This window comes from Gymnodraco acuticeps, unplaced genomic scaffold (genome assembly GCF_902827175.1).
Source record: "Gymnodraco acuticeps unplaced genomic scaffold, fGymAcu1.1, whole genome shotgun sequence".
Lineage (NCBI taxonomy): Eukaryota > Metazoa > Chordata > Actinopteri > Perciformes > Bathydraconidae > Gymnodraco > Gymnodraco acuticeps.
The window spans coordinates 104,240-126,127 of NW_022990139.1; the positions used below are offsets into that span (position 1 = coordinate 104,240).

A 21,888-nucleotide genomic window follows, 5' to 3' on the forward strand; every position below is an offset into this window, starting at 1 on the left:
GTTCATGCAGCTGAATGCTCGCTCACACTCACTAGTGGAGACAGCGATGGTTCGGACTGCTTTCAGTAGAGGCTCCATGGCAGCAGGTGTACGGGATGCCCTGGTTTCCTTGTATTCGCGAAAGCCCTGAACAGTCTCTCTTCTGTCCACTTTCAGCACTTCGCACAAACGTAGCACCTCTACGTCCCCATACTGTACGTCTAACTCCTCTTCAGGCCAACTTCCAGGATGGATAACTTTCATGTCCTGGATTAGCTGATTGTCCCGGGCCTCCCGGCAATGTAATGGGATTTCTCTTGTGCTGACATGAGAGGAGGTTGTGGAAGTCATTCTGTGTCTCAGATTCTCTACCATACTGCGGAAAAACTGACCTGCATGAATCTGTACAAGCCTGCCATTCTCACGCAGGGCAACACCCTTGAAGGACTTCTCAGCTAGAGCTGTATGAACTGTAGTCATGTGTGGGCCAGGCATGGTGACCATGGATTCAAAAACTCGTATTTCTCGAGTTAAGAGCCTATCTGCTGTAGGCAGTGTCATCTCTCTTTTTTGGAGTTGCCGAGAGAGGTCGCTGAGCTCTGTGAGCGCATCGTACATCAGTCCCAGATTGCTGACAAACGTTGCAGATGTGAGCACATCATCCAGGCCCTTGTACTTTGCTCTGTCTCTGGAATCCCTGCTCGTGTCGTTTGCAGCATTTGTGAAGTGATCATGAAGCACTCGGTAGTTTTCCCAGACTGCTCTGACGCTCCTTTCACTTGAAGCCACCCAGCGGATGAACAAAACACGCCCTATCACCAGGAGACGCTGTCCGACTGCTTGCGCACACTGCGCTAACTGCCTCTGATTTTTGGGGGAGGCATGGAACAAGGAATAGAGTTTGTCAAAAAAGATCTGGAAATGATTGAGCCCTGAGACCTCCTTGACCACATCCCCAACTGCTAGCTCTAGACGATGATTGGAGCAGTGCCACACAAACAGGCTTGGGAATGTACTACACAACTGGGTAGCAACGCCTGTTCTCTTCCCTAGCATGACTGAAGCCCCATCACATGCAAAAGAAACGAAACACTGACCTAAAAAGTCCTCGTTAAAATCTCTTCCAAGACACTCCATTAACGCCTTTGTGATGTCATCAGCCGTTGTTCCATCCAACTCGATCAGCTCCCAAAAAAACGTTTCGGGCTCAGCATCAGCTAATGCTGAGCGTAGACACACAACAAGCACCGTTTTACCACTAATAGTGGTAGATTCATCGACCAAAACACAGAGTTTTCTTTGGTTTTCTGTAATGTCTTTTGCCATTTTTTTCTTCAGCTCATGAGCTATGTGGTGTGACGTGACTTGCTTTCCTTCTCTCGGGGGCGTGCCTGCTCTGTTCTATCACTCTACATAGCCACCCACTGGGTGCGAGTTGCACTGCATAAACACAACACACGTGCATCTAGGTATGTAAATTGTAAAGCATTAAAACATGGTTTTACTAACAGTTTTCAGTATGTTGTTACTTCGGCATTATTATTATTATTATTATTATTATTATTTTGAAACGTGTATTACTATTAAATCACGGTCAAATAGGTTAATTTTGACATAGTCGTTTCCACCACAGTATTTACATGGAGAAGATAAGCCCCGCCCCCTCTCCAGCACGTTCTGTTTGAATGACAGGAGTAAACAGCTGACAGCCGCTGTGAAACTCCAGCGGTTAGAGCGATGAGAATGTCCGTTCGGCACCTCATGACGCATCTACTGAGTACCGGGCGGCTGTATATATATATATGGATGTATAATAAGAACGGCGGGAGAGTGTTGAGTACTGGCACGGTGCATGAGTACCGGAGTACCGCCAGCATGCCGGTACTGAGCAAGAAGTGCCGGTACTCCATGGGTCAGAACCAGAAGTGCCGGTACTGCGTACCGGTGAGTACCGGCCCAATTCCAGCACTGATTTTGACCTATCAAAACTCAGGAGTGTGAAAAGAAGGGCAGCTGGGAAAGTGATGCAATTTCTGAATGAAGCAGAGAGTTAGCGCTAGCATACGGTAAAGGTTTAGCTAACGTGTTTTCTAGCATTTCCATTAATTCAGATCCACACACACAAAGAAGTACACACCTCTCCGTATAACACCCAGATCTCTGTCAAGCGTTTGATGCATTAAGTCAAAGGCAAGGGAGGATTTCAAACATTAGCATTCCTCCATAATTCCTCCTAATCCAAACACTAACATAACAGTAGGAAGTTCAATCTAATTGAGGAGGAGATGAAAACCAAGGATATCCTGTTAGGGAAAAAGACATCTGGATTAATTAGTATTGTTTGTGTGTGTTTGGTTGTACAGCTGCTTGTAAGTGTATGTTAAAATGAGCCTGTGTAGAAGTGTGTGTGCTTGGACGTGTGTCTGTGCGCTTGACAGTACGTGAAAGGGTAATTGTTATACTGTATTGTATCTCGTATGTGGAGCCGCGGCGCCACCTCATCAGCGAATGTTCACCGACATAAGAAGCATGCGTGATTGGATTTTCCTGTTTTAATCACTCCGCCTCTATTTTTGTTTATGTGTTGAAGCCTGTCTAATTACAAAAACGGATTAAATTTGAATGTCAACATGTTAAAGGAATGCAATCACGGCCATAACACACACAGAGGAAAATCTGTAGGCATCATTTAAAATAATTTAACTACATGGGTGTCTGTGTGTACGTTTATGAGGGCTTGTGAGGACCATGTTCATGTGATGCATATCAAAATCTGCTTCTGAAGGACATATCAAAGAAACTTGGAAGAGTAAAACAATTAATTTATTGTGGAAAATAACTCAAAATGTTTAACGGCAATACAATTAAAAACTGAAGTGATATTTTCCGTTTACAAGATTTACTTTGCCACCTTCAGCAAAACACACCTGGCATTAAAATGTGAAATAAGCAAGGACGAGTTCAATTAACACTGCATGAAAAGGAGTACTTTCTAATACTTATCTAATATACAACTCCTATGCATAGTCATTTAATCGGCTCTAATAAAGGGGCTGGTATTTTCATGTTGATCCGTGCTTTGACCTGTTTCAATTATTGTCCTATTTTCTTTATTATGTGTGTTGTCCAGGGGCTGCAGATGGAAACACGCTAATAGCTAAATCTGGCTTAATCATTTATTCTCTTATGATAATAACGTTTGAACCTTTTCTACGTGGTCCTTGTTTAGGACTAATAACAAGATTTACCAACATCACAATTAGCCTTGATTAGAGCACATGCTTGGCATTATTATTGAAATATGTTATGTATAAGAACATGGGAATGTCCTTTTGTCCATGTTCCTGTTGACTGATGTTTCCTCCACTATAGGGGAAGAGTATGATTAAGATTCATATGTGCATTAAGCCTGGGTTCTTCATCTTTTCATCCTTCGCAGAGGAACTAAAGAATATTAATATTGAGAATGATTGCTGCGTGGCCTCGGCCCGGAGGCACTTTCATCGATGCGCAGCACGTCGGCTCCCGTCACTTTAGAGCGTTGTTAGACTGCATCTCTGGTGCTAATGTTCCCCTACAGTTTACTGCTTGCTGAAATGGCTCCATTAGTGTCGAAACTCAAAGTAATGACATGCAGATGGGCCGTCGGGCTTATAGAAAACTAAGAGTAGTGACAAGGGAGAGTTGACTGACAGGCAGGAAGGTATAATGTAAACCTGCTTTCATACTGTTTGAGTGTTTCTCAGAGTGTGTGTGCTTTACCATAATTATGTCAGGTTGTTAATATGTGAGTGTTTCCTGGGTAAATTGGGTGTCCTAATAGCTACTTAATTTTAAAATAAATATAAAAAACAAGTTCAAGTAAGAAAGTGCAATACAAAGATAAAATAAAGTCATATATTTATTTAAACATAAGTAGCTAATTTCAAATGTGAAAAAATACAAAATAAAATATAAAAATAAACATAAGAAGTAAAAATGTGCAATAAAAAGTTTGAATAAAAGGTTTTCTTTCTTTCTTGAGGTTTATAGTTCATGTGTTCACCACTTACTGTTGTATTAATGTTTTTTGTAATCATTATTTGTGGTTGTTTATGTGTGGCTTTGTGTGGCTTTCCCTGTGTTGTTTTTATTGCTACTATAGAAGAACCAATTGTACCTCAGGGACAAATGAAGCTCAGCGTAAGTTCAACCAGAAAGACCGTCTTTACTCTTCATTCACTATTCCCATGTTACTCTCTCTCCTCTCAATAGGTGATCGGGGGCGTCACCCTCCAGCTTAACCAATCACTTCGCTCTATTCCCAAGAGCCTATCATAGCGCTCTGCCAAACCTTTTAAGTCTGCTCCCCCCTCTGACAGCTGTCATTTCAGGTGACTCAACGCAACCCTCCTCCACCCCTTTCACACCTCCTGTCCCTCTGAATCCAGGGTCAAGCTAAGCCCCTCCCCTTCAGACCGACCCCAACTATCCATTCACCACCACCAGGGTCAAGCTAAGCCCCTCCCCTTCAGACTGACCCAACCATTCATTCACCACCACCAGGGTCAAGCTAAGCCCCTCCCCTTCAGACTGACCCAACCATTCAATCACCACCACCAGGGTCAAGCTAAGCCCCTCCCCTTCAGACTGACCCAACCATTCATTCACCACCACCAGGGTCAAGCTAAGCCCCTCCCCTTCAGACTGACCCAACCATTCATTCACCACCACCAGGGTCAAGCTAAGCCCCTCCCCTTCAGACTGACCCAACCATTCATTCACCACCACCAGGGTCAAGCTAAGCCCCTCCCCTTCAGACTGACCCAACCATTCATTCACCACCACCAGGGTCAAGCTAAGCCCCTCCTCTTCAGACTGACCCAACCATTCATTCACCACCACCAGTGTCTAGACCCCGGGTTGGTTTCATCGGATCGGTTCTCCCCTCCCGAATGACACTTCCCGCACAATGGGTCCTAATCGCCAAAATCACCATTACATTCATTTGTGTATCTCTGCAATAAATATGTGTTCACATCAAAACCGTCTCTCCTGATTGAAATAAAGGTCTTGAAATTGGACAAAAACTGGACGAAGAGAACATCTTCAGTTTGTCATAGTCGGCCTTGTAGAACTTTACAAAAATATCTTCAAACATGTCTTTTAATCTGCCATCAAATGCGTTAAGAATAACTTTTCTTGTGCTTTACATCCAGGCGGCAACTTCAGTCAAATAACACACCGATGGTTTCTGTATCCAGGCTTGTAACAATGGACCATTAGCACTTCCCGCTACATGTTATCGAAAATAAACTTCTCAAAGCTTTCTTTGTTCATGTTAATTTAAACACTTTTATGTGTGAAGACACTGACATCTTAACGATAGCTTCTCAGCAGGCGGCCTTCATGGCAACTGAGCTAACTTTAACATATAACTGCGGTGTTGTGATCACAGGAATCGCAGGAGACCGCGTCAAGTTTACACTTCAGATGGACGCAAATTACGCAGAAGTTCTGTTGCAGACTGGGGTAACATTGGCTTCACAGAGCCAGAAATATCTATGGTGTATGATGCACGACAAACTTTGATTAAAAGGTGTTACATTCTGGCATTTAATCCCGCAATTATTATTATTTTTCTCAATTTCGGGAGTCATCCAGCAATTCATACTCATGCAATGGAGGCACACAGCTTCCTCACAAACATAGCTTTCCTCCTCACACACATGTAGTAAAACACACACACACACACACACACACACACACACACACACACAGAGGCAACACACACACACACACACACACACACACACACACACACACACCACACACACACACACACACACACACACACACACACAACACACACACACACACACACACACACAACACACACACACACACACACACAGAGTCAGTGGGCACAGGCGCAGCTTGTAGCCCTGATGAGCCACTCCTGTCTCTCTCCTCCTCTCAGACACTACGCCCTCATCCCGTGTTCAGGTAAATAAACAGCGTTTGGCCATTTTTCCGTCAGCAGGTGGCTGGTTGTTGGGGAGGACGTCCAAAACAAACTGTGGAAACAACAATCCTCCATGTTCACTTTGAGAGAGTGGGAGTCCAGTTGGTGGTGGTGTGAAGAACAGTATTGTGGGTAAATGTCACAGGCAGCCTTCTGTTCCAGATCTGACTAAGTGAACCAAAAAGACCCAAACAAAATCCACGGGTGTGTGCACCTCTTCGTCTGTCTAACGACGCGCAGAGAGGATCGCTGTCCGTCCTCTTTTGAGCGCTCGGACGCAGAAAGTTGATGCAACTATTTAAAGCTTTTTAAAAATTGATTCATGGACAAAACATGAACAGATTTTTCAGAGAAATTACTGTGTCTTCTTGCCAAAAGTTGAGGTGCGGTAGAGCAGAACATATATCTATGTTGTTGGTGCCACGATTGAGTATTGAAAGGGCCCACAGCTACAAAATGTACCTCAAACAGACACTTACCAACCAGTAGGTGACTTTAAATTACTGTAGGACTACAAAAATACCATATTAAGACTACAAAAAGACCAGAACAACCACAACGAGATCAGAACAGCTATAAAGAGACTCAGAACAACTATGAAAGAGCCTTATCTTATCAAGCTCCACATTTGTGGAATCAGCTTCCAGTTTGTGTTCGGGCGGCAGACACCCTATCCGTTTTTAAGAGTGCGCTTAAGACCTTCCTTTTTGATAAAGCTTATAGTTAGGGCTGATTAGATTCAGCCTCTAGTTTTGCTGATATAGGCTTAGTTTGTCGGGGGACATCTTACTGCTTCCTTCTATCTGTCTATACCTGTGTACTCTCATGTTCAGATTAACCCAGCTTCCCCAAATGTCTTTCTTTTTGGTGTCTGTATACGCCGGGATCCGGAGTCATGGATGATCCTGCGGTCCTGTGTCCTGCATCGCGAGCCCTGGATCTTGAGTCGTGGCTGTGGTCCTGGATCATAGGTCCTGGATGGATATCCTCGTGGATTCATCTTCCTATTATAGACACGTGCATTTCCAAACATTTGGACTACCTATGTTGCAAATGTATTATCTTTTCAATTTACACACGGCATCTATTGCACGTCTGTCCGTCCTGGGAGAGGGATCCCTCCTCTGTTGCTCTCCCTGAGGTTTCTCCCATGTTTCCCTTTAAACTGTGGGTTTTCTCTGGAAGTGTTTCCTTGTACGATGTGAGGGTCTAAGGACAGAGGGTGTCGTATTGTCATACTGATATATAAACTGTGAAGTCCACTGAGACAAATGTAACATTTGTGATATTGGGCTATATAAATAAACATTGATTGATTGATTGATTGGTTGATTGATCGAAATGTGATAAAAACTGGTCATTTAACCAACCTTTAAGAGAGGCTAAACAGCTAGAAAATGGCCTCAAAGACACTCATGACTATGAATGGGACCTCTAAACAACACAAAATGACTACAAACTATGACATTTTGCTTTATATCGCTCAATTTGATCAAACACTGAAGCAATGGATATTTACACCTGTCAGAGATCTAGTTATAGTGCATTTTTCTAATTGTTAAGATATTTAAGTTACATACAGACCAACCAAGACATTGCCCCACATTTAAGCATCTTTGAGCATTAGGAAAAGCACTATACAAATCCCATGTATTATTATAGAGCCATGGCTAAAAAGTCACCCTATCAGTGGCGAGCCGTCAAGATATTCTAAAAAATAATATTTGAAAACATTTTTAAAAAACGTTTTTACCTTAGGGCCTAGGTATAAAAGTCACGGCTCGCCACTGCACCCTATACTCCTCACGTCTCCTCAATAAATTAGAAATAAATCGAAAGACGCCATGTTGAAGGACGTCGCAATTTCTTAAATCCTCATAGAGGAGTCAAGGTCCGAGGAAAGAGAAACTAGGAGAGGAAGCAAGTAAACACGATGAAGAGACACAAGTGAAGGTACGAGGAAGTTTTCCTGAAAGGTCAGCATTTGGCCACGGAGAATCCCCTTTAAATGTCAATCCTAATGTTTCCTCTTGGGTCTAATTCTGACATTTGAGTTAGTAATTCTTTGCTGGAATTCAAATGAGACTCATATTAAGCTTTCAGTTCTAGCATGAAGAGAATTATGATTTTAATTTCCTCATCACACCCCCTACCTCCACCTCTCAATTATTACCCAGTGATCTCACTAAGATATGTGCATGTACTTTCCTGTCCTCCATGATTAAAATCTCTCACATGTTGGGTCTCCATGCTCTCGTTTCAGGCCCTTGCACTACTTTTTATTTTGTATTTTATTATATATGTTGCATTGTTGGAGGAGCTCAGGTCAGAAGAATTTCATTGCCATTTCTACACTGTAGCTTTGTGCATATGATAATAAAACTTTTGAATCTTGAATCTTTGAATATGGGAGATTTCACAAAAAACAGAGGTGAAATGTCATCAGACAAACCGTGACTATTTCTGAATGATCTCTTGAGTGATCAAACATATCAATATTTATGTGAAAATACAACTTATTTACAGCCATTATGCAACATGTGCGACCAGTCATCCCTACGTGGGGTTTGCGGATATTTTTGACCCCGCTGAATGCTAGCATCATCAAACCATGCTGCTTTTTGGCGATGGAGGATCCCAGTGTGTCCGGCTGGCTTCGGGCCCACAGGGCGGGCGGGGGGCGGATGGCCTGTCGCGGCTCTCTGTGCCCAGATGGCTCTCTGTGTCAGCGGGAGAGCGGCCAGGAAGGGAGGCGCCCTGACGTCAGGCCATGATTGGATACGCCAACTTTCATTTGCTTCCCCCAAACACCTGTGGACTGTGGAGAAATGAAGGGGTGGTGGAGTCTGGCCGTGTGTGTGTGTGTGTGTGTGTGTGTGTGTGTGTGTGTGTGTTCGATATCCTTCAGAGAGACAATTTAAGGTTAATTCCTGCAGCAAATTAATTGGATATAGATTGTCATTTTAGATGAGATCTGTAGCCTTGCAAACTAGAGTTGACAAGGAATCTCACCACATCGTCTATTGAGTAGGTTTTCTGGAGCTTTTTCATCTTCTTCAGAAAGGGTTTGCTCAGTTGTTCGAATATCATTTTCTGAGCATTTTAAGCTGCTATAATCATCTGTTTAATATCAAGAAAATAAGACGTCAAATATGTGAAATGTGAAAAGGGGAGACAACAAGCTGAAAGGGCTCTTGAAGAGTGCAAGCCTCCACCATTTCCATAAGGGAAAAGAATGCTCCTATCTGCCCTGGGATTCAGATCCACTGATGATTACATATGTTCTTCTTGCTAAATGCTACAGCCCAGACTCTGACTCTTTGACTCGGACTCGAGAATTGATGACTTTACTACAACACTGCTACACCCTACCATCATTCAATTCAACAAAATACAAATAAAATAATGTGCCTTCAGACCCGAAAAAGGTCTTCAGTTGCTACCAGTAAATAACACAAACCAAGAAATCTTGAATTCCTACATTAAAGAGGACATATTTGTATTTTGGGCCACTTACAGGCAATTACAAAAGCCTTCTAAAAACGTAGGAATATATCAAGAATGAAAGGTCGCCTGTCGCTGCATGATTTACACAAATGTGCTTCTGTATTAAATAAATGTAATTCTGTTGTGCATTTGTTCGGTTTTTATGCACCACTAGGTTTCATTAAATTAAGTTTGAGACCACTTATCATGCACTGTAACGGCACTATCTTTCTATTTTAGTTTTCTCTTTAAACACAATTTCAATGTTTAAATAATTGTGTCTGTCTTAATGTAAAGCACTCTGAAAGGTGCGATACTAGAACCTCGACTCCAGCAGGAAGTACTTTGACTGAAATCAAACCAAAGTGGCTTCAACTCCTCGGGCGTTATCCTGGAGAAGATTTGTGTTTTTGTAAAATGACTTTAATCCAGAAATAGGAATGTGAGTCCTAACTCATGGAGCATGAAATGTAAGTGTCATCACTCTGAGTTAGAGAGCTGTGATGAACCCTGGATGAGGTTTGGAGAACATCATGGCTGTGTTTGCTTTAAGAAAACTGGCTGCTTCACCTACAATGTTTGGTATATTTTCCTCACGCGCACGGCTAACTGCACGGAGCCAAACATATCTGACGGCCAAATCGATGTAACCACCGTGTGATGAGAACTCCTTGGATTCCGTTAGGATCCGAAACACTCAGGCGAACATGAAAGAAGCCCCTGTTTCTGTCTCTCTGGTGGAAATATTCCGTCCTACCTCTCATGTTCACTCAAAAGCAGGTGACCCACGAACGCTACATGTACTTGAAGTGAGCACTTCTGTGGAAAACATCCCTTTTGTAGACTCGGTGTGATGAAAGTGCCCCTACAGACGCATGTGGCTTTTATGTGGGAAGTCGTGTGTTTATGTGACATGCGTCTGCGTCTGCGTTTCTCCGTGAGAAAGCACTGAGGGAAACAACAGGATCAATAAACAGGAACTAGCTTTCATCCGTCACCGAACTCCTGCAGGAATGAGGCTGAGAGGAAAGGCCATAATGTTGACATCATGTCGGTCCAGAAAGCTGCCATCTTGTGAGGACTTATTTTCAGTGTCGACCAATCGTACGGAAACCCTGAGAGGTAAGTGACAACATTCTTGTGATCCATTTTCTATGTCTGATTGAAAGGGTCACACAAATAATGTGTTTTTGCCTAAATAATTTGAAGTTTGAAAAGAAAGAAATATATAAATACATAAATTAATTAAAATAAATTAACAGGTTGGGAACAAAAAGTTGTGCCGGGAACATTTGTTTCTGCTTCATTTATTTGATTGCTTTAAGACATTTGTGTTTTTCTAATCTTCAGTTTATATGTACAGCCCCAATGAAGCGGTTTTATATTTGTTTGCTATGTTTTTACCAAATGAAGAGCAAGGTAACTTAAAAAAAGTATCCTAGCAAAACCTTTTTTCATGATGGACTTTTTTTTTAAAGAACTTATTAAGATTATCCGAGTAAAATTGTTTATTTCCCCTGGTCCTTACTCATACACTCAGAAACAGAGAAAACAAGATCAAACCTAACAACATTTATTATCAGATTGCATTTACCCCACTTGCCTCTCTGGGCTTCCGTACATTTGCCCTCACACCTTCGATGTTCTTTCATAGAAAATAACAGTGACGGAAATGTTTACATCACAATTTTGCAGAAGTCAAGTGAGAGACCTATACACTCAAAAAGAAGATTAGATTGATATGTGTAAGCACCCTGCTTTGTGTGTGTGTGTGTGTGTGGCCTAGCATTACTATCCTTGTGGGGACCTAAATCTGTTTACACAGTCACGTGTGGGGACTCGCCTCCCTTATGGGGACAAAATGGAGGTCCCCATGAGGGGAATCATTAATTTTAGGGTGAAGACTTGGTTAGTGTTAGGGTTAGGGTAAGGGTTAGGCATGTGTTGGTTATGGTTAAGGTTAGGATAAGTCTCCAGGAAATGCATGTAAGTCAATGTAATGTCCTCTGAAGTGATGTATACATGGTGTGTGTGTATGTGTGTGTGGTTCTGTAAATGAACTACTGTCCTGTAAGCAGTCAGTCGATCACTCAGTCTTTGCCGTTATGTCCAATAACAGTCATTTTTTGGACAGTTGAGCAAAACAAACCCCATCTGCTCACTCTCCTCTCCTCACATTTAACAAATGAGTGGACAAATATGAATTCAATATGCAATGAGTCAGCTGGACTTAGCTGAAGATGAACATGTTGATATCTTTCTGTCAAAATGCCACATCTTATCAACAGCCTCAGGGAGTCAGTGTCTCTGATTTCTAATTGATGACACATGTCCTCCAGATCTGTGTCTGTATTAACGAAAAAAAAAAAAAGTTGACATGATGAAAGCATGTCAGAATCATCGTCGTACATTAAGCAATCAGAAAAGAGGAGGCGTTATTGAGACGTATATCTGCTTTGACACACACACACACACACACACACACACACACACACACACACACACACACACACACCACACACACACACACACACACACACACACACACACACACACACACACACACACACACACAGAAAGCCACACACACACACACACACACACAGAAAGCCACACACACACACACACACACACACACACACACAGAAAGCCACACACACTCATGCTGGAGTTTGATAAATGTGCTGCTGATCAAAGCTATGAATTACATGCCAAAAAAGCTTAATTGTGTACAGTCAGATATCTGAGAGGACTACTCTATAGTAGAAAAGTCATCTTATCAAGGGTATCTTATTTTGTATGAAGGGTTTTGTTTTGTACAATAGGTGAGAAAGAAACAACCTCTGAGCAACAGTTCAATATGAATAGAATAAATGACATAATGAAAATGAAAGGTTGCCATGAAAATGTATCCAGATTAGAATAGAAACAGCTTGCTTTAGTGTTGGGTGCAAAATGATGCTCCTAACAAGCTGGAATTAAAAGAAAATTAAAATCTATTCTTCAAATATCATTATAGAAGAAGGTAAGTGTAGGATTAGCAGTAGTGTAACTATACATGGTGTTCAATCAAATGCAATGCAAATAAATAAAAAAGAATTACAAATAAATAAAAAAATAAATAAAAATTGAATGAAATAAAAACAAACAAAATTAAAAATCGAACTGGAAAGTAAAAACACTGGAACAGAAAGCAGGTACAATTGGCTGAATGGGTGGAAGGAGCTTAAGGCAAGATTAAATTAGGGTGTTTAACTTTCCTCTATCCAACTACTAAGTAAACCCCAGAGGCAACAACAACAGAAATTGAAAAAATATTGAGTTTAACTTTCAAATAATAAAAAAGGTAATTTACGCTTTTCTCTGGGAAGATAACCTTAAAAACCTCCACTGGCTCAGGATAAAGCGATCTCTCTAAACACTTAAGTAAATCCTCTTTTACTCTGTGATCCATTAGCACCCCCCCCCCCATTGTTGTTTTATTTGCTGTTATAATAGTTAATGCTTTTAATGTCCATGTGAAAGGCCTTTCAGTAGCCTCTAAAGCACTATACAATTAAAAGGTTTATTATTATTATTATTATCACTCATTAATCCTCAAGTGCCTTTTACTAACCTGCATTGACAAGGTAAAAAATGTTTCCATGGTAACTTAGGTCAGACATGTTGAAACCCAGTTATGAAACAGTCCTTCCTGAAGCTAAATTAGTGAGAAATATTAATTACTGATTATATTGTAATGTTAGTAAATGTAAACACCTCTCTGTGTAAATAAGAGACAGAGCGACAGGTTGGGTTTAAAGTGTAATTGAATGTCGTTATTTCAAAAGGTTTCTAATTACTCGGAGTTAGGACTCAATACTGTTTATAAAACACCTGCTAAAGAATAACGAAATCCCTGAAAAAGATTGAGGAATTAAAGATTGATCTAGTTTCAAAGGTCATGTTTTTTCTCCTTTGTTTGAGTGTTAAAAAAAGGTGAAACAAATAAGGATATTGTTTCCAACTTCATTATTTTTTGGGGTGTGAAAATAATTTTTTTTTTTTTAAAGGGATCATGCAAAATGCACTTTTTTATGTTCTTTATACATCAACATGTGTCCCCGGTGTGTCGGGGAACTCACGCAGCGTCAGAAAATAAAACCCTCTCTCTTTTCCTCCGTACCCAAATCTCTAAAAACGGGGAACAACGGAGCTGATCCAGATTTGCGTCCGATATGACGTAATATCTGAAATGTGGACCCACGGCCCAATCAGAAACGTTGCTATCAGAAACAATGCCCGACTGTTTTAGACGTAATATGGTCCGTGTTTACATTAGCATCGCTAACACTCAGAGCTAACCTGTACTGGAGAGCATGTGTGTGAAGAAGCAGGAAGTAAAAAGGAACTCACCTTGTGGTATAACCGGCAAGAGAGAAAGCCTTTGAGCTCCAAACTGTTTCAGAGAGAATCCTTGATAATCCATGATATGGCGTTTTATCACGGCAGCATTTAGTTTAGACGGTAGCTGCCGGGTCCCGCATGAGCTCAGACCCCTCCTTCTTTATTTTTATAAATTGTTTAAAGCTTTATACCCAGAATCAGCACTTTTGAAACAGGAAGTGAAATAGAGGGATATGAGGCATGGCTAGAATGGGTGATCTGTTTGGTATTTTGAGCAAAACACTTCATAGACATGTTTTTTATATATTTGTATATATCTGAGACCTATGCTATTGCCTACAAATAGCATGATAGGTGACCTTCAAATATTTTTTATAAATATCTGTAAAATAAAAAAAAAGTTTTTTGTTCATTTTGGCTAGAGTGCTTGAAGCCAGGCTTTTCTTTCTAACTACATCATTATTTTTCAGAAAATGAAACAGTTGGGGAAAAAAGTTTCTTTGAGTTTTTGTGTGTGTTTGTAAAACTGATAATTCAACTTTGCACTTTGAACACACACAACACATTTTAATCGCTGCCTCTCAAGGCCTCTGTAAAGAATATTGAACACAATACAAAAGACACAGGAACACACTGCCATCATTATATAAAATCAAGATTTATTATAAAAAATACAACCAATTATGTCACAGTCATGGTGTCCTGTTCGCTCGTTCCCTGATTCACGGAGCAGAGGAGCTCCATGTTACACACAGAAAAGATAAAGAACACAGTGATGGAGTCCTGTTACTCTGCGGATATAAAAATAGATAAAGACTTCAGGTTCCTCCTCTGACAGGAAATTAAGGAGATGGACTGAGTCGACGCATCGCACTCATTATACAGAACAGTCCTCCCAGAACCCCCCTTCACCTCCCCCCTAAATTCCACCTCCATCACATTTTGACTTTTCGAAAAAGAGACAGAACCGTCAGTGTGAAATGAGGTCACTGATGGAAAATCACCTACAGACCACACACACACACAATTTAGGGGAGTTGTCATAGCAACTCTTTAGCAACACAACCATTTGTGTGCATGCAGGAGCGTACAGTGTGTGTGTGTGGATAGTGTAATCCAGTAGAGTCAGGGCTCAGAGAGAAAGTCATTTTCGTGCAGAATCGTCACTTTAAAGACGGAGTGAGAGCTTCTATAATCAGACTGTGAGAGAAACTCAGCGATAACTGAACATATCAAAAATTCATCAACAATGTGTCGTTGCTTTTACCCGTTTTCTGTTGCAAACGTTTCTTTATCAAACAGACACTGAATTCCTTAGTATTATAGCTTTAAGTAAAAAAGAATATAGTCATTTTTGTTCTAATTGATAAGGATTAAGAAAACAAATGATACAATAATCCTCTAATCAAGCAAGCATACAGTATATTGAGAGAGTAACTAAAGCACATGTTTGACTCTTAACATCGTACCACGTTATACATAACACATTATGGTATGTGATTAGTTTGAAAAAGTTGAAACTGCTGCGTCTGCTGCATTTATAGGATCATTAAAAGGAAAGTTCAACCTTTAAATACTGATATAAGATTAGACTGAAGCTAAAAGGTATCCTTCATTTCCACCTGTGTGATCTATTTTTATATACATTATGATTTCCTACGTTTCCCATGATGCCTTTCAACAGACTTTAAACATTACTGAAGTGAATTTAACCAAGTCTTCCTTACTCTTTCCTCATATTCCTCCTTTCCTTTTTTGAAGGGAATCCACCTCTAGGAGTTGTTGGAGTAGAATATCTTGGATGTAAAGCTACACGGACAACAGCTGACTTCAGTTTAATAAAACATTCAATGTTCTTTTGAGTTTCTTTTGAGTCTCTTTTGAGTCGGCAAAGGCAGAGACGAAAGCAATGATTCTGCCACTAGAGAGAAAACATACATTTAAGTACATTTTAAGTATAATTCTCTACATTTGAACAGCCTGTGGTTGGCATCAATTAGGCGCGTTCACACCGCAGTACTTTTCCCACTTTAGTTCCGATATAGTTCCAAAATGTTGCGTTCACACCAAAAAGATCCGGAGCTCAAATGAGTTCATGAGAACCTTTTTACCCCCTTTTCAGTCCCTGCTAGAGAGCAGGTATTTTTGTGGGAGAAAAAGGTTCCTATGTCTGATTGGCTGGGCGGATTGCAAACCACGCCCCGTAAAACTCCCAAAAAGTTTTGTGAAGCCGCCATTTTATTATCCTCTTATTAGCATTAGCCCAGCGCAGAAACGCAGAGAGACTAACTTATGGCAACACAAAAGAAAACATGGAGATGATGATGGTGGAGATGAGGAGGTGTCGGCGTTCTGGCGATTTACTCGGAAGGCTTCAGTAGAAGCTGCTGGGACTCCCAGCAGCTTCTACTGAAGCCAGTCCCCGACTCCGGGGACTTCCGGCCGGGGACTCCGGGTGGCAGTATACGCCGTGAAGTGGTTTGCGGCCTGCCAGTAAACCCAAAGCAGAAGAAGAAGAAGTGACATCAGCGGCTTCATTTGCCTAATCCTCCCCCAGGGACTTATTCCGGTGTGAACGCAATCTGTACTTAGTTCATGAGAACTAAAGAGTTCTCATGAACTAAGTCCTGATTAACCTTTGTGGGAAAAGTACTGCGGTGTGAAAGCACCTATTGAATAATTGTTGGTTTTAAAATGGACATTTTTGTAATTGTTTAACCTTATCTTTCCATGTGTTTGTATGCAACAGTCAATGTATGTCCATAACAATTATTAATCGGTACTTTGGGTAAACAAATGGCAGTTAAGAGTTTAGAAAGACTAACTGGTGATTGTTGGGGATTCCTTTCCATATCTCCAGATTTAAATTGATTTTCATTATTATCTGTCAGAAAACATTATGGAAAGGACTCAAAATAAAACATGTCAAAATCTTCTTGTGTGCCTCGAGTGCAGGGGGCTCAAAACAGCAGAAGAAATCCTCCTCCTCCTCCTCCTCCTCCTCCTCCTCCTCCTCCTCCTCCTCCTCCTCCTCCTCCTCCTCCTCCTCCTCCTCCTCCTCCTCTTCCTCTTCCTCCTCCTCCTCCTCCTCCTTCATCCCTGCAGCAGCTCCTGGAGGTCTCGGTCCGCCCCCCCCATGCTCAGCTGCTCCAGGCTGACGTAGCGGTGCACGATGGCCTCGTCGGTCACCAGCACCACCCGCAGGCCGTGTGCGTCGTCTCCCAGCTGGCAGCCGATCGCTGAGCTCACCACCATGTCCAGCCCGTCGTGCAGACCCCCCGCGTTACGGTGGTAATGACCCGAAAACACCGCCTTCACCCCTGGGGGAGGAACACAAGCAATCAATGGGGGAACATAGAAAGTAAATGTCGTAGATCCGATGTAGCACTCACATTAAAGAATAAGACAAAGAGGAATCAATAAAACACAGACACAGAGATGGCTGAAGGTTCAAGTTCAAGGTTCAAGTTCAAGGCTTGTATTGGCCATGCGTACATAGCTACAGTGTAGTTATGACGATGAAAATCTTAGGTCACAGGCTCTTCCAACAGTGCAACACAATAACACTGAAAAAATAGTGCAAGTAAATACAAAAAGAAAAATAGTACAATAGTGGAATAGTGCAATAAGATTAGATTAGATAAATGATTTCTAAATTGCAGCCAGATTAATGTTTGTGGATGTCGTTTCAAAGGTTCAGGTGTTTAACAGTCTTATGGCCACATATTATATGGCTGTGCAGCATTATAAGAGGCACATTACCTTTCATCAAAGCAGTCTATATGTCCCTTCAGTGTAAGAGAATCTCAGAGCTTATATGCTGCTCAAAACGGCGTACTACGTAGTTGACCTCCCACTGACCTCATGTTACATCTTCTGTCCCCCCAGACGTTAAATAATCCCAGGTTCCATGTGACCCTTTTCTGCTGATACCTCACATGCCAATGGAGCCAACTATTGGCTACAGAAAAAGGTATACCTCTTTTTGGAAACTAAATGAGTAACCCACTAGCTATGGCTTGAAACACACATTTACAATCGTTTTTTTACTGGTCTGATCTGTGACTGGGATGTGACGAGGGATAGGCATTATTTTCTCTAGAGAGCCAGGTCACTCACGTCCGACCCCTATATGAACTGCAACCATCGAATCGGAGATACAGGGTCCCTCGATCCAATAAGGTCAGACAGAAGCATCCTTTGTGTTCCAGTCAATCCTCACAGTAAATACAGAGCTGATCCCAGATCAAATGCACGCTGAAGGCTCTTTCTCTCAGTGATTGTGCTGTTATGTTAAATGTTTGTTTTTCATGTATTGTGTCTTGATATTTGTCTGTTGATATCACACATGGAGCTGCTGGGATGCAAGTCACATTTCAGACTTGATCTGACCATTAAAGTGTTATCGTATCCTATCGTATATCAACAGTATGTTCCAGTTAGAAGCTTTGTGATGTTATATAGTCATGTAGAATCATGGGAGATAAACTCCCTCTGGAGGGAACACAGGGATTTTAGCCTCTGCAGACCATTTACATGCATTAAAAGCAAAAGAAAACAATACAGCAAAGGGATACCCTAAAGAGCATCATAGGGCCTCTTAATGTAAAACATGTGAGCACTGATTGTATTAAAACAAAGAAAATACTTTCCTTATGAAAACAAACAACTTTAAAGTTAATTTCAATCTTACCCAAACTAAAATTCAAGACTAAATATGTTCCTGACTCCAAACACAAACATGTTGTTTTCCCCTCGTTCGAGTGCAAATTGGACCGAAATTACACCAACTTGCCAAAGACTTGGTTCTCCGGAAACTCTCCCAGTAAAGTGCCACCTTCACTCTCAGCAACTTCTTCTCTCTATTCAACGTAAGGCTTTTCAGAGAGCACCATTTCCACTGTAGTGAAACAGCCTGGAGCCAAACCCTCACCGTTACATTAATGATATAATCTGGGTAATTGAAAATAAATTCAACATCGTTAATGAAAGTTCGCCAGGTTTGAAAATATGCTACAAGTGGAAATCTCCAGAGGACGTTCTTTACTTACTTAGCGTTATTCTGTCTTACTCTCATCTGTTTCCTTTCAAGGTCATCTTTCCTTTCCTTTTTCCTCCCTACCTTATGTCCTTTTCTCTATTGAATATACTTTGGATGTCAAGCATAAAGTGTCAAGTCAGGAGATTATAAAGAACACATTTAAAATTCTAAATAGCATGAAAAAAGCTTAAAACAATCTTCGCAGAATTATATTAAAGAGGCCCTATAATGCTTTGTGGGGTTTTCCCTTTCCTGGTTCAAGTACAAATATTAACCTGAAAACCGTAGAATAAAAAAAGTGCCACATTTGTAGAAGAGTAAAAGTAAAAAACAGCTTAGTGCTCAATTAATGTACCTCAGATTTGTACTGAAGTACAGTACTTGTACTTAGTTACTCTTCACAGCTGGAGAAACTACCTGTGTGTGCTTGCATGTTCAAATGTCCATTCAGAATGAGTGTACTGCTGTGATCTGCTGTGTTTTCTAACGGCGAGCGTTTCCACGGAGGAAAGTCTGGCTGCTCGACTCCAGAGAGAGACATCCAGCCGAAAGAAAGAAACGAAAGAGGAGGAATTTCAGTCTGAGCACGAGAGAGACATCGGTCTGTCCCAGAAATCTGCACAACAAAGAAGAGGAAGATCCCCTCTGAAACCCCCCGCCCGGATACTACTTTGGATGTCGACACCGTGAAATTGCACTGAATCATCAAGTTCTCCGGCCTGCATAATCCAACAGCGCCAGAATACAAATGTGACCTAAATATATATTAATATTCAGAGCTATGCGAGGACAGCGGTCGGACCATTAAATAATGAATCTGCCAAAGATGGGAATTGATGGTTTTGGCCGGTACGTGTGTACGTCTGGGATAAATTAATTCACAATCAGGACCCCTCGTGATGGGTGGGTGGGCCTGCAGCTATATCACCACTTCTTCCAGAGTGTGTTTTGTGCATATGTGCGAGCAGGAATAATGGCCCTTCATGTAACCTTGCCTCAGCAGCAGGTGGCTGAATAACTGGCCCAACGCTGTCTGGTCACACATGGCTGAACACGTGTGTCCTTGATGATATTTCTAGATGAAATGCCTCCAGGCCAAAGCATGAACTCATTCAGGTGCGTCTGGAAAGGTGGAGCAAACACATCCCCGTTACTCAAATAAAACCAGTAGAGTTTTAGCTGGCCAACTTTCTGAAAAATAAGCTTTCATAGAATAGAATAGAATTGGGAGGGATGAAACCCTCTGCTTTAAGAGAGCACACAGCACACACAGTGGCATTTGTTCTCTGCTGTTAACCCATCCTAGTACCAGGAGTCTAGTACTAGGAGCAGTGGGCAGCTAGTGTACAGAGCCTGGGGAGCAATGGGAGTGGGGGGGGAGGGGGATGTCTGGTGCCTTGCTCAATGCCACTGCCGGATCATACAGTCGCTGCGATCAGGTGGTTTTATAAAAGCACCCTATCTCAAAGATCATATTGCTATGTCTTGTAACGGGTTAGACCTTATTTTTAATGAGTGGGGTGCCAGTCAGAAACAAGCCTGACAAATAATAATCAAAAATAGTTAAGTCAAACCATACACAAAGTCATTCAATAATCCAGCACATAAACATGGAACCACTGGTCTAGATAACAGTCGACTCCTTATATATTCTTTGATTCTTCTCAAATGTTATTAAGGAACATAAATTAGTATTTCAAAATGACATGAAATGCTGTCAGTTTATTGATTGTATTTGTGAGATGTAGGACATGGTTAATTCAGGGTGATGTTGGAATGCAGGAGATGTTCTTTACGTACTTATTATCATGTGTTTATGTAAAGGAGCTCTTGAATGAAGTCAAAACTACTACATAACTTAAAGTGGACCTATTATGCTATATTGGAAACATATATTGTAGGGCCATACCTATTCAAAACATGTCTGTGAAGTGTTTTGCTTAAGATACCAAACCGATCACCCGTTGTAGCCATGCCTCATTCTGCTCAAACAACTCTTTTGCAGCCCTGTTAGAGAAACGCGGATTTTGGGTCCTTAGCTTAAAAAAAAAGAGGAGGCGGAGCTAATGCCTGATCAGAATTCTACCGGAGATAAAGTTAAATTCTGCTGTGATAAAACGCCATCCTGTTCTAAACCACATCAAGGATTATTTCTGAAACAGTATGGAGCTCAAATGCTTTTTCTCTTGCGGGTTTATCACAAGGTTAGTTCTTTTTTTTAATTTCCTGCTTTTTAAAAACACGTGCTCTCCAGTACAGGTTAGCTCTGAGTGTTAGCGAGGCTTGCTAATGTAAACAAAGACGAGCATTGTTTCTGATGGCAACTTTCTGTGGGTCCGCCGCCGATTTGACGTCAGATCAGCAGCAAATCTGTATCCGCTCGTTGTACCCCCGTTTTTAAAATATGTGGGTACGGAGGAAAAGAGAAAGGGTTTTATTTTCTGACGCTGCGTGAGTTCACACAGGTTTATTATTCAGGTTAATCCTGTGGAAGACTTCTCGCCATCTGTCCACTTTTAAAAATGTGTTTTAAATCCTAATTTCTTTATTCTCTAGTCTTTTATAGTCGCTCACCTGTTTGGAAACAAAGCTAGACTACAAATGCTTTTTATCTGTCCTACGAGGATTCAAACATCTCATCTTCAATTACCCAAACCCTGTGAATAAAGACAAACAGCCGTGTGAAGCAGAGGAGGATGTTTGATGGGATAACCCGATGACTCAGATTGAGATGCTGATTGTAGAAACGTTGGATTGTTCCCACATGAGGGCTGTGACCCTTTCTTCACCTCAGAGAGATGAGGAAGTGGGAGGAAGATAGCAATAGTAAAGAACAGATCGGCAGGAATTAATCCTGAAATAATAATAATGACGAATCAACCGGCGGGGAAAAAAAAGTATTTTTGAAGCTTTTTTTTTCTGAACCTCGTCTAAAACTCCCCAAGAAGCAACGATTAATCATGCCGCAGAATAGAGTGTGTGGGAGTGTGTA

At 41.3% G+C, this 21,888-nt stretch overlaps 1 protein-coding gene across 1 annotated transcript in view; it reads right to left on the bottom strand.

The window, feature by feature from the left end:
* Positions 1–16,928: 16,928 nt before the first annotated feature.
* The window catches only part of cpped1 (calcineurin-like phosphoesterase domain containing 1), a 54,036-nt gene continuing 49,076 nt past the window's right edge, over positions 16,929–21,888 (bottom strand). Inside the window, exon 6 of the mRNA XM_034217151.1 lies at positions 16,929–17,175. Within this exon, the coding sequence (XP_034073042.1) occupies positions 16,949–17,175 (227 nt within the window). The 3' untranslated portion in view covers positions 16,929–16,948. The remainder of the gene's footprint in view (positions 17,176–21,888) is intronic.